Source organism: Poromitra crassiceps (genome assembly GCF_964638095.1).
Source record: "Poromitra crassiceps genome assembly, chromosome: 11".
NCBI lineage: Eukaryota > Metazoa > Chordata > Actinopteri > Beryciformes > Melamphaidae > Poromitra > Poromitra crassiceps.
Window position 1 is genome coordinate 3145732 of NC_139643.1, and position 19223 is coordinate 3164954.

Below are 19223 nucleotides of genomic sequence, written 5' to 3' on the forward strand. Positions count from 1 at the left end.
ATGAAGACAGCAGAGTCCTAACAAAGTACCGTAGGGATGACATTTTTATAGGCTTACCCAGGAGTCCCTGAACTTCCTGGTTCCTACTGTATGTGTAAAACTCAACGATATTTTTGCATGGGAATTTCAGTTAAACGCATGGAATAAGGTCTGTGGTTAACAAAAGTTTATTAAAGAGTGAAGTTTTTGTTTAGCAAGATGATCTTCAAAAATGAGGACCACTTCTACGACTTCTGAAGCATTTTCTGAAAATCGCATAAAAGAAACAATGCATTTACGCTTCAAAAATCATAAAAGTGGTCCTCATTTTTGAATATTATCATCTTGCTGAACTCAAATGTCACCATTTCATAAACTTTTGTTGACCACAGACCTTATTTCTTGCAAAAATCTCATTGACTTTTACACGTAGGAACCAAAAGCGGCAACATCCAGGTCTTCCTGCGGTCCTCTATTTGGTGATAAACTCTTGTCAAGTCATTAAATTAAATGGACACAAACACAGCAATGCATTGGGGTCATTGCAGTTGGTGGATGTTGGAACCTGAACAGGTTGAGGGGAGTGAGAGATGCACCAGCCTGTGTGATGGACAGTAGTTCATACACGCCAGGAGAAAAAGCAGTGCATTTGTCATCCTGTGCTTTCACGTCCATGATAGGGTGTTGTGCACATAAAGATCCTGAAGGGGGAGCTCTCTTCTCCCGGTTGAATCAAGAGATGGAGAGAATGAATGTTTAAGAAAAGTGTGTAAATCAGATAAGTGTGGATTGTCCCTGTTTGGAGATCAGAAACAAAATTAAGCCAGAATGCCATGCAGAAGGCCCAGAAAAGAAAAAGAAAAACCCCCACTCTAGCCCAGTGGTTCTCAAACTTTTTCACATCAAGGAACCCTAAACTGACACAAATTAGACCACGGACCCCCATTTGAGAAGATTTTGTCCCAGCCAGTATCCCCCATCTGGTAAGATTTTTTGCTTTTAGATGTTTTATTACAGAAAGTGTATGAAACCCAGGACCAACATAGTCATACATTCTGTCATTGTGTTACTTATGGATTGAATTATAGGGAAAATAAACAATTCCCCTTTTTGCTGGGGCCCACCTGGAGTCGAGAACCACTGCTATAGAGAGCCAGCTATCCGTTAATGGGGAGGAGATGAAGCTGTGGTGGGGTTAATGGGGAGGAGATGAAGCTGTGGTGGGGTTAATACGGAGGAGATGAAGCTGCTGGTTTTGGACAGCAGAGTCGTCTTGTAGAAACTGAAGTATGAAGCTGCTGCAGCGCCGCCATGTGGCCGCCATCGTTTCCACTGGAGCAGACTTCATAATAGAGCACTGCAGGAATGAGTCTGGAAGTAGCATGTTGGTGCTTCAGGGGAAAAGTGAATGGGGATTTCACTTAAATGCATAAAATAAGATCTGTGTTTAACAAAAGTTTATGGGAGTGGTAATTTGTGTTCAGCAGGATAATCTTCACAAACGTGAATCACTTTTATGACTTTTGAAACGTAAATGTTTTTTTTTTAACCGCGATTTTCAGAAAATGCTTCAAAAGTCATACAAGTTATTCACGTTTGTGAAGATTATCCTGCTGAAGACACATTACCACTCCGATAAACTTTTGTTAACCACAGATCTTATTTTATGCATTCAATCAAAATCCCCATTGTAAAACCCCATTCACTTTTCCCCTAAAGCACCAACATGTCCGGGACCTCCGCCTTTCCACTACAAAAAATACGTCATCCCTACGGTAATCTATGCCAAGGTCTTACCGAGCAGAGTGCATGAAGAGGTTGAAAACATTTGCGGAAGAGCGCGGTCCTTCAGATGGCCGTCCACGGGCTCATAGCTTTTACTTAAGCCTTTTGCTCTTTTCGAGAGAATAGGCCATTGACAAATGTCCTCTACCTCACTCGGTTGTTGGCGGTTCTTTGGAGATCTCCCCAGTCAAGCCCTCTCCCAGTCATCTCTCCTGCAGCTGTTCCTGGGCCTCTTTTCCTTGCGGGTTCCATTTCAGGGCTTGTGAGGTGATGTTTGTGGCAGGTTTTCTGAGGCGGTGATCAATCCAACCCCACTTTCTCCTTCAAACTTGTAGGCCAGTGGGATCCTGGCTTGTTCTTTTCCACAGGTCCACATTGCTTACTTTGTCTCTCTATCAGATGTTTAGTCTTCTCCTGAGGCAGGTGTTAATGGTGGGCTCATAGCGGGGCTGCCAAAAGCTTCTGTCCGGTCAGAGCGGAGGAGGGAAACCTGGAGGACTGCCGCGTGCGTCCAGGTAAAGAACAGAAAAGAGACCTTCTGTGTAATGCATCTGAAGTCCGGCTGCCAGATCTCTATGCTGAGATCCCCCACTTGACGACATTGCGAAGAAACCGCTAATGGGGGAACCAGTCCACACCAGGGCAGGGGAGCTTTGGGGGGGAAGGGGTGTGATAAAATGGCCATTCAGTCTTCTAACAGCCAAGTCCGTGTTTAGAGGGGAGCGGGACTCCAAATGATAGAGAGGAGACAGACTTCAAATTATAATCCTTTGGAGTCTAGAGATTTTTAGGGGAAACGTGGAGGGAGGGAGGGGGGAGGGATTCTCCAACTTGGAATGACTACAAATGAATCATTGCTAAAATCTCCTTTTTCTGCAATCTTATATATTATATCATTATTATCTAAAAATAAAGACAGATTCTGCAGTGATATTCTATTGTATACAAACTGAAACAAACTATCTGCAAGATCACACTGTTCTTGTTGCTGCTGTTGCCAATTGTAGTTGCTGTTGCCGTAGTTGTTGTTGTCGTTATGCTGAGGTGGGGTCCAGAGGTTAAGTGAGGTGAACAGAATGGGACAGGGCGAAACAAACGGACGGCCGAGGCGTGTTAGTCGTCGTCATCATCATCATCATCGTCATCCTCGCCTTCATCCTCGGCGTCTCTCTTTCTCTTCTCTCCCCGAACTCCCGCTGCCTTCTCCTCTGAGGAGAGAAAACAAACCAATCAGATCGCTGCCTGCTCCTCTGAGGAGAGAAAACAAACCAATCAGATCGCTGCCTGCTCCACTGAGGAGAGAAAACAAACCAATCAGATCCTGCCTGCTCTTCTATGACCGTGTTTCTCAACCTTTTTCAGCCACGACCCCCAAAAAACTTTAGGCTGGGGTTCGCGACCCCCTCTCCCGCCGCAACCCAACGACAGTGCACATGCATTCACACACTGATTTCACTCACTCTAGTGCTGCACGATTTGGGGAAAAGGTGTGATTTGCGATTAACTCATTGAGTGCCAGCCACTTTTGGAGAACGGACGCTCCCAGTGCCAGAGTTTCAGAGCGTTTTCAGTGATGTCTCGAGGCCCACAGAATATTGTGTGATATTACTATGTAAACACCGAACACGCACAAAGAACGATGAGACTCTATTGTATCAGCAGCAAAAAAAAGTTTATTGATCCCATTTTCCGTTCTTTATTAGCTGTTTTGAGCAAAAAGACACTTTTCAATTTAGAAGCTGTTATTCCGCCTTTTGTGAAATGCAGCAATGCATGAAATTTCAAGCACATTCACTGAGTCTGAAGATAATATTTTCTGATGTAGTGACGTGGTGTAGTTGTGTGGTGCCTGCGTGCCCCACCCCCCTCTCCCCCCCTCAGCTGCAAACTCCTCCCCACACTAACACACAGCCTACACGCACCCAGTCTATTTTCGGAGCGCTCCGTTTTTTTTGCGCCGGCTCCCAGCGCGACGCGGAAATGCCAAACCGGACTGCAGGGAAAGGTTTGGCCCTTCGGCGTTGGGTGCTGCCTTTCTGGCGGCTAATCGTGTGAAGAAACTATGCAGACAGACAGACAGAGGAGCTCAGTTGTGTGCGCGGATTGACTGCTGTTCGCAGCCAACATCAGCTGCCATCTATATGGCTCTGGCTGCAGCATGAGCGGTTTCTCTTTGATCACGGGGGTTTTTCCTGCTGTTTTCCGGACCTTCCTCTAATCTGGAGAGCACTGTCGCCACCTAATGGGTCTGTAAAATAGGTTATACACATCCAATAGCTACAATATTTGTACAGGAGATATATTAGGCTTTGATCCACGTCCCACCGTCAAAAAACACAATTGACGACTTTAGTCGTCATTGGCACTCAACGTTACTAAAGCAATTGACGACTAAAGTCGTCATTGGCACTCAATGAGTTAATGTGGACAATATTGCGATTTGCGATATAAACAAATGGTATCTAGGGATGTGCCGGTATGAGTTTTTGACAGTATAACCTTGAAAGAAAATACCACGGTTTCACGGTATCACAGACTAAAATAGCTACATGAAATATATTACAATTTAAAATATATTAAAAAATAAATAAATAAAACAATTTGAAATGAAATTATCTTTCAAAAAATGAGAGAATACAGCATATATTTTTTATAATAACATCTTTACAAATTATATAGCAATGTACTCTTCACAACATCCTGATCAGTCTATGTTTGAGACATTTGCCTGTCTCAAAAATAACTAGAACGACCGCAACGCGGACTTATGCCTCCGCCATTAGTTGATTCTTGAGTCCAAATCGCCATTTGAGGCAAATTGGAAGAAATTCCGTCAAGGCGCTCCTGTGATGTTGTATTACAGAGCTTGGAAATTGGGTGTGTGAGGTCACAGTGACCTTGAACTTTGACCACCAAAATGTAATCAGTTCATCCTTGAGTCCAAGTGGACGCTTGAGGCAAATTCGAAGGAATTCCATCAAGACATTCCTGAGATATCGCGTTAACAAGCTTGAAAATGGCGTTTGAGAGGTCACAGTGACCTTGACCTTTGATCACCAAAATGTAATCCATTCATCATTGCGCCCAAGTCGACGTTTGAGCCAAATTGGCAGAAATTCCATCAAGCCGTTCTTGAGATATCGCTTTAACGAACTTGGGAATGGCATTCGTGAGGTCACAGTGACCTTGACCTTTGACCACGAAAATCTAATCAGTTCATCCTTGAGTCCAAGTCGATGTTTGAGGCAAATTTTATGAAACTCCGTCAAGGCATTTCTGAGATGTTGCGCTAACAAGCTGGAAAATGGCGTTTGAGAGGTCACAGTGACCTTGACCTTTGACCACCAAAATCGAATCAGTTCATCCTTGAGTCCAAGTCGATGTTTGAGACAAGTTTGATTAAATTCTGTCAAGGCATTCCTGAGATATCGCGTTAACAAGCTTGAAAATGGCGTTCGAGAGGTCACAGTGACCTTGACCTTTGACCTTTGACCACCAAAATCTAATCAGATCATCCTTGAGTCTAAGTCGATGTTTGAGGCAAATTTGATGAAATTCCATCAAGGCCTTCCTGAGATATCGCGTTAACAAACAGTGTACGTACGGACAACCCGGATCCATAATGCCTCCGGCCTGGCTATCGCCGGCGGAGGCATAAAAATATAAACTGCAGCACTGTGTTACAGCACGTAGGCTGTGTAAGATGGCTCAGACTGCAAAGTTAGTTACATGTTTTCCCAGTAATACAATGAGTAATACTGTACACATGCAGTTTATTTCTTTTGTAGCGACAGATTACAGTCAACGCCACACTCGTGACCTTTTTTTTTTTTTTAGAGAGTTACGCCCAGAATTTACATGCAGACCCTGAAGGGTGCTTCTGCAGCTGCGAGAGAGAGTTATGTGCAGACTTTACATGCAGACCCTGAAGGTTGCTTCTGCAGCTGCGAGTGTTTTCTCTGCTCTCGGTTAATGTCACTATATTCTTCATCGCAGTGGGTCATTACCTGCTGTACACTTAAACGTGCACTAGTTCTGCATAATCACCTGCAGCTCTCTCCTTCTTTTACCCACTTTCACTAATCACACTGCCGTTTCCATCCATTCCATTTTCTGGTCGGGTTAGCTTAGCTGTTAGCGGTGGGTGCTGTCTCTCCTTCGGTAAGATGGTTATGTTTAACCTTATAACATTGCTGTATATTTGGAGATGGGAGAAGTCTCCCGCTAGTGTTGATGTCCAGTGTGACTGTGATGGCAGTTTGTTTGTTTATTTATTTGCTGCGTCGCGTGTAACGTTAGTTAGACGAGGCGCACACACAGACTTTTTACTTATCTATTTATATAATCGCACCATTTTGCGGTTATGTAATCGCACGTGCTGACATCGCGATTGCGATTCAATTCATTGTGCAGCACTAACTCACTCACTGATTTTTTTTTAATAGTTTATATAGCTTTATAATACATTAAACCATTGGTATTGGAGATTTAATCATCATGGGAGAAAAAATAAATAAATGTATGTATGAGAGAAGAAAAAAAGAAAAAAATACATATACATTGTATATGTATATATTAGGGGTGTCACAATATATCGTCCCACGAAATTTCGCGATAGTAAAACGTCACGATATGTATCGTTGAGATGAAATCTCATATTGCAAAAAAAAAAAAAAAAAAAAAAAAATTTTTTTTTTTATAGACTAAGAAACGTCTTTGTTTGTTGAAGTTCAATGTGTGGAAAGTAGTTCAGTTGAACAAGTCTCTGAAGAGACACATGAGAAGTTATACAGGAGAGAAACCATTCAATTGAGTTTCTGGCAAAACTGTTTACGGTACTTGACAGGAAAAACTGAAGATGCATAAAAAATAGATTAAGAAAAGTCTTGTTGTTTGAGTTTGAAGAAAAACTGAAGATGCATAATGAGAATTTATACTGCTGAGAAACCCTTTAGTTCAAAGTAAATCTAAGTGACGGTGTAACTAATTCTATTTCAAGATAAGCCTTATCTCCAATCTCATGTTTTTTCTAGTTGTTATTGTAATAACAATTTCCCACAACAGCATGTTTTGTATTTGTGCATTTCAAATAAAATACTACTTTTCCAGTCATATATTGTCATTATTCAAGTTTAAAAAAATATTGTTAAAATCGTATCGTATCGTATCGTTATCGTGAACCCAGTATCGTGATACGTATCGTATCGTGAACTGAGTGTATCGTGACACCCCTAGTATATATATATATATATATATATTTTTTTTTCTCTCTCTCTCTCTCTCTTTTGACAATCATCTTGCGACGCCCCAAAATAATCTGGGGGGACCCCCTGGTGCGTCCTGACCCCCAGGTTGAGAACCACTGCTCTAGAAGAGAAAGCAAAGCAATCAGATCCAGCACGACAGAGGGACACAACTTTACATTACAGTGATGATGGAGGGACTTTGTCCTTTAAAGCAGTTTCCCAAAGACTGGGGCCGCAGGAGATTTGATTTGGATCACCAAATAAATTTGCAGAATTTCTTCCAAAGTCTTTATTTGAAATGTGTTATTTTACTGAAGAAAACGAGAGCATGTTAACTCTGCCTAAATCCATTTATTTTGTCTCATTTATAAAATATTTAACGTGTATATGTTTTCTATAACACATACATCACTAAGTTGTGATTTATCAAACGTATATCACTTTGAAATGGCTGGTTTACCTATTCAAGATAATGCAAGGTGTTGCGGCAGTCAAAATGCTCAGGACTAGGGATGTCAACGGTTAACCGTTAATCGATTAACCGTCGCTAACGTCGTTGTTCGGTTATTGCTGTCGGTCTATCAGTTAATATTTAAAAATTTTTTTTTTTTTTTTTTTTTTTTTGTTTATTTACTCAATGAGCTCATGCCCAAACAAGGCGTGTCTATTTAGATGCTGAAATGTTAATGCTTTTTGTGTTAGAAATTCTAACACAAAAATAATTTGTGTTGAAATGTTGATGCTTTTTGTTAATGCTTGTTAATGCTTTTTGTGTTAGAAATTCTAACACAAAAAGCATTAACATTTCAGCATCTAAATAGACACGCCTTGTTTGGGCATGAGTTCATTGAGTAAATAGACAAAAAAAAAAAAAAAAAAAAAATTTTTTTTTTTTTTTTTTTTTAACACATTAAGTGCCAGAGACGACCTAACTCGTCTTACATAATCCAGCGCTTAAGTGCCAAGGACGAGCTAACTCGTCTTACATAAAAAAATTTTTTTTTTGACGGTGGGACATCAATCAACCCCTTTTACATCTTCGAGATAACTATTTGGAGCAAGAGCATGTGTGTAATCTATTTTACCGACCACTAAGTGGCGACAGAGACCGAGAGAAGTCACAGCCACGGGACCCAAAAGCAGCCGCCTCCCGCGGAAATGGCTTGGCGATTTTACAGTCAGAAGCCCGGACACACACACAGAACGGACAGAGATCTCTTCCCCCCAGAGCCGCGGGGGCAACGCGCGAACACACACACACACACACACACACACACACACACACACACACACACACACACACACACACACACACACACACACACACACACACACCGCGGGAGCAAGCCATTCAAGGAAATGGCTTGGCGATTTTACAGTAATCCATTTCAGACTCGTCCGCGCACGCAGGCAAGCAGGCAGGCAGGCACGCAGACAGACAGGCAGGCAGCACAACGCGCTTCTGACACGCCCGCTGTTAGGAGGAAGGAGGAGAAGACACACGGAGGGAGGAGTTTGAATGAGAGGGGTGTTTCCTGTTGTTATGGAGGAAATTACTGTTCAAAACTATTGTTTAGAATGTCTGACGGTCTTACTGATGCCAAAAATGAATGGTTAAAGTGACTGTTTCACAAAAAGCCATTTATCTCTGAATAAATTTCCAGACGCTGAAACCATGCTGTACTCAACGGCTAATATCTACATAACTACTAACTCTGCAAACTAACTCTTTTAGACAGAGAAAGCACACATTCTATTAGTTATTTTTAGATGATTGGTGTTCATGAATTCTTAACAAAAAAGAATCCTCGGCTGTTCTAAAATGAGCCAGAATCGTCAAAAACACCCCTGGCACAACTTACCTACAGGAATGAAAACATGGCTGGCATTCAATGTGTTAATATTAAAAAATTATGAATTAACCGATAGGTTAATCGATTATTAGCGTCGGTTAATCGAAAGTGAAATTAACCGAAAATTGACATCCCTACTCAGGACCGTTCATTTATGCACAAATTAGCTCTTCTCCTTATTCATAGATAAGGCTTATATTGTGAATTGGGTCGTGATGCTTGGGAGAGTTTGGGAAACACTTTAAAGAAAGGAAAGCGCCAACATGTTTAAAAGATTCTCCTATTTGCCATATTCCCTATAATAAAGATAGATGCCCTTCTCTGTGTGTGCAGAAGAAAGTAGCAACGCGCCCTCCTGCTAGTTAGCTTAGCACAATGACTGGTAGTCTGCGGAATGGCTAGAGTACCCCCGTTAAGTCACCAAATACACATTACAACAGTGTAGAAAATTACAATGTTTCGTAATTTTATGTTATTACTGTATTTCATAACGTGGTGAATGCACGAGTCACAACATGTACACGAGTGTGTTTTGGCGCTGTTGGAATGTGTATTTGGTGACGCACGGGGGTAGGCTATAGCCATTCTGCAGACTACTGGCCCATTTCCACCGCTGGTATCAGCGCGGCCCTGCCCAGCTCGTCTCGCTTTTTTGTCTCATTCCACCAATCAAAAATGTGGACAGCCCGGGTTGAGTCGGGGTTGAGTCGTGCTAGTTTTGGTCCCTGCTTTGTTGAGGTTCCAGCGCTGTGAACCCGGTACCATACGGTGACGTGAAAACACTGCAGACGACTGATTGGTCAGGCAGAATCGTGTTTACTGTATCTACTGTCAATGCTGGATACCAGTTTAGTGGGGCTTACCCTCTCTTCTGTTATTTCCATCAGTCTTTTGTGTTGCTGCCTTCGGCTCTGGTGAAATAAAATCAATCTCCTTGCTCAGCTTTAACATGACGGTGGTTTTCAATTGTTTTGAGAGAGAAAAAGTCCGCTCCTCGGGAAGCCCTTTGTAGTTGCGTGTAACGTCGGCTCCGCTAAGCCGGAGGCGGGGGTTTAGCGAAGCCGCGGTCTTGCCTGGTGAGTTGCCGCCGGGGTAGAGGCTTCCCTTCTGCCCGTAGCGCAACTCCCGTCGACCGCGCAGTGCATGTATGTGGGTTTGAGTAACAACAAAGTGATATCCATTCTCCTGGTCACATTTGCCCATGTACACTGTAGGTTCATTTAGAGGCACCAGTATTTCATAACCAGTTTAACATTTCCGTGTATGGATTTAATTTTAACGTTATACGTTATAGCCTACTTCAGCTATGGGCGGAGGACAGATATGCGGTCGCTATGACGACCAGGTGTGGGCGGAGGCGAGTAGATTTGCTATGGAAACAGAGTCTATATCAAGTAGAGCCGAGTAAGACCAGGTCGAGTAGAGCTGTACTGTGCTGTTATATGTGGTGGAAATGAGCCATACCAGTCATTGTGCTAAGCTAGTGGGTCTCAACCTTTTTTGGCTTCATTGCCCCCTTTCCCTGATTTCTGAATCCAAGTATAACTTTTTGCTTAGAAAACTGCAAGAGAAAGCTATAGCATATGATACAATGAATTAATGAATAATAACTCACTAGGGCTGCACGATTAATCAAAATAATATCGCGATCTCTATTCATACCTAGCGTCGATCTAATTTCTAAATGATGTCTAACCCACCTTTTGAAAAATATAACATTACAAAATAAGAAATGGAGTGAAAGAGTTGCAATGAGTAGATTCATTTTAACGTTTTATTTATTTTCATGATTCATTCCTCCATTTTCCCATTTCCCCCTTTCTCTCAAGTACCCCCACGTACCACTAGGGGGATGCGTACCCCAGTTTGGGAACCAATGTGCTAAGCTAACTAGCAGGAGGGGCATGTCACTACTTTCTACTGCATGCACAGAGAAGAGAAAGACATCGGTCTTCTCGTCTTACTATTGGGAATATGGTAAATAGGCCAATCTCCCAAAAATGTTGGCGTGTTCCTTTAAAGAATCAGCATCTCTGCAGAGAAGCTGACTGAATGTGAAGCACGAATAATAATAACATAATAATAATAATAATAATGAAACAAACTTCAGCTGACAAACTATTAAAATAACAGCCTGAGAAACACCACAACATATCAATAACCACGAACTTACTGTGGTGTTCTACATCCGCATGTTTGGTTCCTGCACCTCGGGGACAAAGCTAAACAGGGAAAAGCTAAACCTCCTACTGATCATTACGCGTTATTTAACCGTGCTGTCTGTAACGTTAGCTAACGCTAGCCTCCAAACAGCTAACGTTAGCATGTTAGCTCATAAGCCCCGGGACCGCGGCATACAGTCTATGGGCCGCGATGTTTCACTTCCCAAGACAATTCCCAGCCTCTCTCCCCGGCCTTCGGCGCCTCCTCCCCGCATTGTTAAGAGTGGCTAATTAAATATATTGATCTTAGAACGCTGCAGCAGCAGTGGAGTTCAGCAAACAGGGAGTAGCACATCACCATGATGGATGGTGAAGTCATAACCATAAGCCTCTGATTGGCTAGACGTGTTGCTTTCGTCAGTTGGATTGCTCAGGTTGTCGCCACAGGATGAGGTAGATTCACAACACATGACATGCTCCATACTGCTGCACATGCACAATTGAATTCTCAGGTGCCTTTTTGCCTAGTTTCACGTGAGAAATCATACAGCGTACTTTGATGTCAAGATGCGTGCCTACGAAAAATGCGTGCAGATTGGCTGTTCACTCACCTTCCTCCTCCTCCTCTGCAGAGTCATCCTCCTCGTCCTCCTCCTGACAGACAGAGAGGAGACAGACAGACAGATAGTACAGACAAACGCATCTTTAGTTAGACTACAAAACTACATGGGGGATAACAGTCAGGTATCTGCAGGTTTCAGAAAGCACCGTCTTAACACATTGACTGCCAGACGTTTTTTTTTGCTGTAGGTAGCTTCTGCCAAGCCGTTTTTTGAGGATTATGGCTCATTTTACAAGAGCCGAGGATTCGTTTCAGCTTGGAGTTTGTGAACATACAATATCTCAAAAGTACTAATAGAATGTGTACTTTCTCTGTCTAAAAGAGTTAGTTTGTAGAGTTAGTAGTTATGTAAGCATTAGCAGTTGAATACAGCATGGTTTTAGCGTCAGAAAGAATATTCAGAGATAAACGGCTTTTTGTGAAATTGGATGGAACAGTCACTTTAACCATTCATTTTTGGCTCTCTCTCTCTCTCTCTCCCTCCCCCTCTCGCTCTCTCTCTCTCCCTCCCTCTCGCTCTCCCTCCCTCTCTCTCTCTCTCTCTCTCTCTCTCTCTCTCTCTCTCTCTCCCTCCCTCTCGAGTTGCTTCAACTCCTCCCTCCGTGGGCGGACAAGCTTGTCACCAGTCAGTGCTTTGCTGCTCTCCTGTGCCTGCATGTCTGCACGGCCGCTGTTTGAGGAAGTCGGGATGGACTCGCTCGTTTGGAGTTTTGGTTGAGAGAAGCTTTTGCGATTCTGGTCATATTTATGCTGCGTGTTTCAAAGTGTGTTCCTCCACCTGTAATCTATCACCCGATCATAGTAGATCGGCTGAATCTATTATGTAAATTTGCAATCCCGCATCGCCAGCAATCAGCGCGAAAAGCGTTTTCCCCCATCCATTTTTCATGAGAATGGCTGGGCTGAGAATGGCGTGACAAGTTAAAAAAATGCTTTCCTTCCTCTAGCCACTGTTGCCACTTAGTGGGTCGGTGGAATGGGTTGTAAACGTTCGGTGGCTCCAATAATTATATAAGAGATGTAAAAGGGTTAGATGCACAACCCACCGTCAAAAAAAAAAAATCGATGCCAAAAACGTGTAAACACGTTGTTGGCAGGGAACAGCTGGATTCTGAAAACGTGTTCATACGTTGTTGGCAGTGAATGTGTTAAGAGTTGGATTTCAATTCAAAACCGAATGAAACCAACCTGTCAAAAGCAGCCTGTGTCTGAGTGAACAGAACTAGTGAAAACCATGAAAACGTAAAGAGGCAGAATAAGACAAAGGACAGGAAGTCCAACTGTGTTTACAGATTGGTCTAGTGAGCACAGATCAGATTGGTCTACTGAGCACAGTTCAGATTGGTCTACTGAGCACAGTTCAGATTGGTCTACTGAGCACAGTTCAGATTGGTCTAGTGAGCACAGTTCAGATTAGTCTACTGAGCACAGTTCAGATTGGTCTACTGAGCACAGTTCAGATTGGTCTAGTGAGCACAGTTCAGATTGGTCTACTGAGCACAGTTCTGATTGGTCTAGTGAGCACAGTTCAGATTGGTCTACTGAGCACAGTTCTGATTGGTCTAGTGAGCACAGATCAGATTGGTCTAGTGAGCACAGTTCTGATTGGTCTAGTGAGCACAGATCAGATTGGTCTACTGAGCACAGTTCTGATTGGTCTAGTGAGCACAGATCAGATTGGTCTAGTGAGCACAGTTCAGATTGGTCTACTGAGCACAGTTCTGGGCCTGCCATTGCATGGTGAAACAAGATCACTAATACTTAGATTTAAAGAGACAATTCAGTTCACCCCAAAATCTAAAAGACATTTTTCCTCTTACCCGTAGTGCTATTTATCCATCAATCATTTGGGTGAGTTGCCGAGTTTTGTTGGAGAAAGCGGAGGTAGAGATGTCTGCTTTCTCTCCAAAACAATGGAACTGGATGGCACTCTGTGGTGCTCAAAGCATCAAAAGAAATACATTTGAAAAACTCAAGAGCGAGGAACTATTTTCTGTCGACCAAACTACACCCTCTAGCTGCTAGCTAGGGGATGTGGTTCAAAAATGTATTTATTTGGCGCTATGAGCACCACAAGCCAAGTGCCACACAGTTCCATTGTATTTAAGAGAAGGCATCTCTACAGCCGATATCTCCAAAACTCTGCAACTCACACTAAAAACTAGGTGGATAAATAGCAGTTATGAGGGGAAATGTTTTTTATACATTTCAATACTACTGAAGGCCGCAAATTTAGATCATTTAAGACTTTTTTCAGAACCTGCAGACATGACGACCATCAAAATCCTGGGGATCCTGACAAAAGTGGTTCTAGGCGGACTAAATGTCAGTGGAACTCCTACATCACTAAGGGGAACGGTTTCAGCCTAGTGCAGCACTCAAAGCGGACTAAACTCATGCTCATCTGGCACAAGACTGTGGCAGCCACAGTCTTGTCCTCTGGCACAACACTGCGGCTAGTTAGCGTAACACGGAGGGCAGACTCACACTACATCAGTTTGACCAGGTTTGTTTCCATCAGACCGACTCTAAGAACCAAGTGTGACAGTGAGACTCCCAAAGCCACGGTCGATGTGAGGGAAATGGACAAGAAGTAGGAGAAGGACTTAGTGGGGGAGCTTAGTTAAACATTCCATTTGTGATAAAAGCCTATAATGGACACTTATAGCCAGAGGCATTTCAAAAGGAATTGGATATGGAGGCATCATGAATGTTGGTGTTGGCAGCCTAGCCTAATTTATTTATTTATTTAACCTTTATTTCTACAGGGCACGCTCTCATTTTCAATGGAGCCCTGTTAAAATAAAAATATTTACGAAGGTTGCAGAATTATAGACAGGAATAGACAAACAATCAAAACAAGGAGATAAGTACATCGAATAAAGCAAGAACATTCCTTATGCAGGGTACCCTCAAGGAGCACTCTGAAAGACTCCAAAGAGACCAATTGCTCCAAATTTAAAGTGTTCTGGAGCATGTTCCATTTATCAGGGGCGTAAAAAAGAAGTTGAGTCTTCACGCCAGGGATTCCGTTTTCTAAACGGCCAATGGAGCCGGCAACATTCCAGAATTCCGGCCTTATAGAATATTTACCGGCCCAGTCAAAATGTATTGAAAAAAGATACCGGTAGATGTAATTATTTCTTAAATACATAACATATTATTGTATATTTTTAGCAAACAAAATCTCCATTTTAAATCATTTTTGTTGGCATTTATTTCAAAAATAATTATCTAACTATTCACTGCGGTCTGCGCTTTCAGTGCAAAGGGAGCGAGCCACTCCTTATTTAATTAATTAATTCAGTTCGGGTTTGCAGGCCCGTTAAGATTAAACAATAAAACACAAAAAACAAAAGCTGTCCAATCGTCCAACAAATGTATTTTATCATAGTGAATGAACTCTTCACAAACTTTGTGAACTGAACAGTTTGTCATATTCCCGTTTAATTAAGCCTAAAGAAAGACACTGGCGGGCCTACATTAAATGTATCTTTGCATCCAAGAACGTGAAATGAAATAACTTGAAAAATAATCTAAATTAAGAACCAGTTCCCTACCTGCGGAAAGCCAGAGATGAGACGTGCAGTCAGTCAAACTTTTAAAAGTAGCCTATATTTTCTGAAGCGGGTCTATTGACCACGATGACGAGGTTATTAAAAGCCGGCTGCAGCTGGTTGACACGCGGGCATCCAACTCACTTTCAGAACGGCCTTGTAGCCTACTTCACAACATGAGAATATTTGCTTTACTTTAAACTGAAGGGCAAAGGTAAGAATATTAGCCTTGTGTTACCTGTAGCCTACATCTGAGAACGAAATCCCTTGTTTGCGTGTTGTGAGCTTTAAGATGATGCTCCATAAAGTCGTTCAGACAAATAAATGAAAGCTGCTCATTAAATACTCAATACAACGATGTTGACATTGGTAGGCTAAATTAACAGACATAATAATAAGCTTTACAACGTGTCAAGAGGACCTCTCTGTCGCTGCTTTTCTCGCAATACCGCCGCAGCAGTTTTTTCACTGATAAGCGCTCCGCTACATGTGCACAGCTGAAGCCAACTTGCGATTCATCAACCCAACTTCTCCTCGCTGAGGCGGCTTCTCATGGCTGTTTAGGACCATCGTTACATAAAAAGAACTGGCTGAGGGATGTCTGCTCTGCGTTGACATTTCCGTCTCTTGTGTCGAGCCAAAGCGCTGTCGGCCGCGGGATGCTGCAGGTGCAGCTTTTGCATGGTGTGTTAGTTAAAGAGCGTCTGCTGTATTTTTTCCCTTTTTCACCAAACACTCAACATAACAGCGTGGCGAGAATAGATAATATATTTAAGTCTATATTTAAGTTGTAGCTTATGGCAACATCACTGGCTATAGGTCACATTAGGCTATTTTATGTAAGGAATTTATTTATTTGGCACATTTCCAACCGGCTACTTGAGCCGGCGACCTTTTAATTTGCCGGCCCACGGCAACAAATAACAGCTAAAAGCCGGCAATTAACGGCTAACGGAATCCCTGCTGCCGGAGTGCACGCAGAGTCCAGGAGGACTCTGCGGCGGGGGCGGTCTGGCTCTCCGCCGGTGGGTGGCCCGCGCCTTGGCTGGGGCCCCTCTCCCGAGGACGCGGCGCTGGGGACTGGGACTGGGCGGACCCCGAAGAGCGGCCCCAAGTCCGGTCGGGCCTGGCTGGTGTGCGGCGTGGAGCCTGCTATATATGCCGTTATCAGAAAAAGCACAAACTGCCCCACTAACTCTTCGATAGACTATAAATATAAATGTTGGGCATTTACCCAACATTTTTGCTGTTTCGATTTCCTGATCGGCAACCGTTTTTTCTCAGGCCTGAAAGCCCTTTTTCCTCTGAGGCATCGTGCCGCTGTGGAGAATCCCTGGACGAAACGTTCACATTCTATGTCGGAGAAAGAGTGAATTGTATTGAGAAAAGTAAATCCTGAGCAACACCAGCTCATTTTCTGTATTTTACTTTATTTTATTTGAACACTTTCTCTTTGCACTGAAGAAATCCCATCTCTGTGAACCAAAGTGTGTCTCAGAGACTTTCTTGTGCTCTGATCTTGGACATTTTGTCAGAGATAGCCATTTTGGTGGTAAACCTGGTCAAATCTTCTCGTACCGGGGGTCAATCCATCAGTCCAGATCAATTCAGCGAGCCCAGAAAGACAATAACTGATGTTCTGAATTTCCATTGAAAATTAACCCTTTAGATTCAGCAGACGCCACCTTCCTGACAATAGTTTCCCCAGACCGGTTGGTGAATGTTAACCCTGGGATATCAACAGATAACCGTTTAACCGATAACCGACAATTTAAACATTAACCAATTAATAATATCAGTTAATAAAGTAATAAGTCCGTAAAGTAATAACAAGGCTAGGTTGAAACCTAGCATATGGCCGGCGTGGGAAAGCGTGGATGAGCCTGTAATTGAAATTGTACCAGCCATGCGCATTTGTTTACCAGGGAGGCATATTTTGTTACCCCACTTTTGTGTGTCTGTCTAACAACTAATTAATCGACACTGTGGTGTTGTTTCATCCACTGAAACAACACTTCTTGCGTTGGCGCAAGAAGTGTTGCGCCAACTTCGCCAGCCATGATGGGAATGGATTAGGCTATAAATAGTACATTTGAATCTTGTCAGTTATTTCGGTTAATGAGCGTCGGTTGTCTGTCAGGAAAAAAAATCATTTTTGCCATCCCTAACTCCAGCCAATCAAAGCTTCCCAGTTCTCTACCGCTTTTATTTGAAAGACGACAGGAATAAACATCTCAAAACGGAGAACGGCTGATCCATCATTAGGAAGCTCTGAGGTGATTTTATAATGATTAATTTTCTGTTTCTTCTCCATTAATGCTTGCTAATTAGCACTAGTTAGCCATGTTAAAGGAGAACTTTGCACATGATCTCACACATATCTGAAAACTGTAAACCGTTTTGCAGGGATTCATTTAGTTTGACAGTTATTGAGAGTTGATTTGAGTTAAAAGTTGATGCCAGTGATGTCATTTGTGCAAGTCACTGCTCCACAACTTATCTCAAATGAATCAATAGATTGCATTTATATAGCGCTTTTCAAGGTACAAAGCACTTCACATATCAGGGTGTGTGCGTGTGTGGGGCAAGAGCGCCTACTAGCAGCCCTCCTCCTGAATTGAGCGTGGATTGACCCCGGGCGGGCGAACACAAGCAAGCCAGTATTTCCCACCTGCGAGCCCCGTTTCATCAGAAAGGACAGTCCCACCTCTGCACCCTCTGAGCCCTCCTCATCTTCCTCTTCGTCATCTTCGTCATCTAAGTCTCCCGTCGGCCCGGCGCCGTCCTCGCCGTCCTCATCCTCGTCTGCAAACACAAGTTTGATTGACAGGTTTGATAAAAAATGACTGCGTTTACATGGACATGAGTATCCCGGTTATTATCGGGGTTTTGAAGTATGCAGTTTTTGTGTTCGCGCATGTACACATCATATCCAGGTTTCAGAAACCTGGACAAGCCCTTATCCAGGTTTCGAGAAACCTGATTATGCTAGCTGGAGTACTCCGACAGAAACTATTGCATGTATACATCTTATCATGGTTACTGACCGCTGCAGACTACCTGCACAGGTGCGGCTTCAGACAAGTGACGCAAATACAAACATTGTGGCGATGAGGAAATGGAGTTCTGTCTTTCAGTGATGAAATAATTAAATATACTTAGATTTAGATGGGAGAAAGCATCCAAATGCTGAGCTATTCAAGTCTGTAGTATACAGACTACAGGACAGTCTGTAGTCTCACTCTGTAGTATACAGACTACAGGACAGTCTGTAGTATAGACTACAGGACAGTCTGTAGTCTGTAGTATACAGACTACAGGACAGTCTGTAGTATAGACTACAGGACAGTCTGTAGTCTGTAGTATACAGACTACAGGACAGTCTGTAGTCTCAGTCTGTAGTATACAGACTACAGGATGGAGGAGTTGTGACTGAAATTAAAGTAAGAAGCTGCACGCAAACGGGGACAGGCCACCGTTAAAAGGGAATCCACGGGAATCCCACACAGCATTGGTCCAAAAAAAGGTGAATGACGTCACACACCCAATACAAGTGAAAATAATAATAATAATAATAATAATAATAATAATAATAATAATAATAATAATAATAATAATAATAATGCCGCCTTGTGTTGAGTAAACATCACAGGCGCCTATGCAAATAGCATGTAGCAGACATGGGGACTTGGACTTGAGTCGTACTAAATTACACACAGTGGCTTGAGACTTGTTCTCAAAGACTTGAGACTTACTTGGATGTGGGATTTGAGACTTGTGAACAATCTTTATTTTTGTGTGTATTAACATCAGTGTTTCCCCAAGAAAAATGTTCAAGCCTGGAGGGATTTCGATTTCGAAACGTACCCCGACCACAACGGTGGGGCCCCTCGCTGGCGATGCTAAACTTTTAGCTAACCTGTTCGCATTTATGTTCGCAATGGCATCCCAAGTATGACCATACTATTATGGGATGCGATGCGAACAGTTGTATTATGGGATGTGCGTTTCCCAGGCAA

The 19223-nt window shown here is 42.8% G+C and overlaps 1 protein-coding gene across 1 annotated transcript in view; it reads right to left on the reverse strand.

Moving 5' to 3' along the window:
• Positions 1 to 334: 334 nt before the first annotated feature.
• anp32e (acidic (leucine-rich) nuclear phosphoprotein 32 family, member E) overlaps positions 335 to 19223 on the reverse strand; it is a 38377-nt gene continuing 19488 nt past the window's right edge. Inside the window, exons 5-7 of the mRNA XM_083645577.1 lie at positions 17912 to 18009; positions 11637 to 11679; positions 335 to 2972 (exon numbers count right to left, since the gene is read on the reverse strand). Of these exons, the coding sequence (XP_083501703.1) occupies positions 2878 to 2972; positions 11637 to 11679; positions 17912 to 18009 (236 nt within the window). The 3' untranslated portion in view covers positions 335 to 2877. The remainder of the gene's footprint in view (positions 2973 to 11636; positions 11680 to 17911; positions 18010 to 19223) is intronic.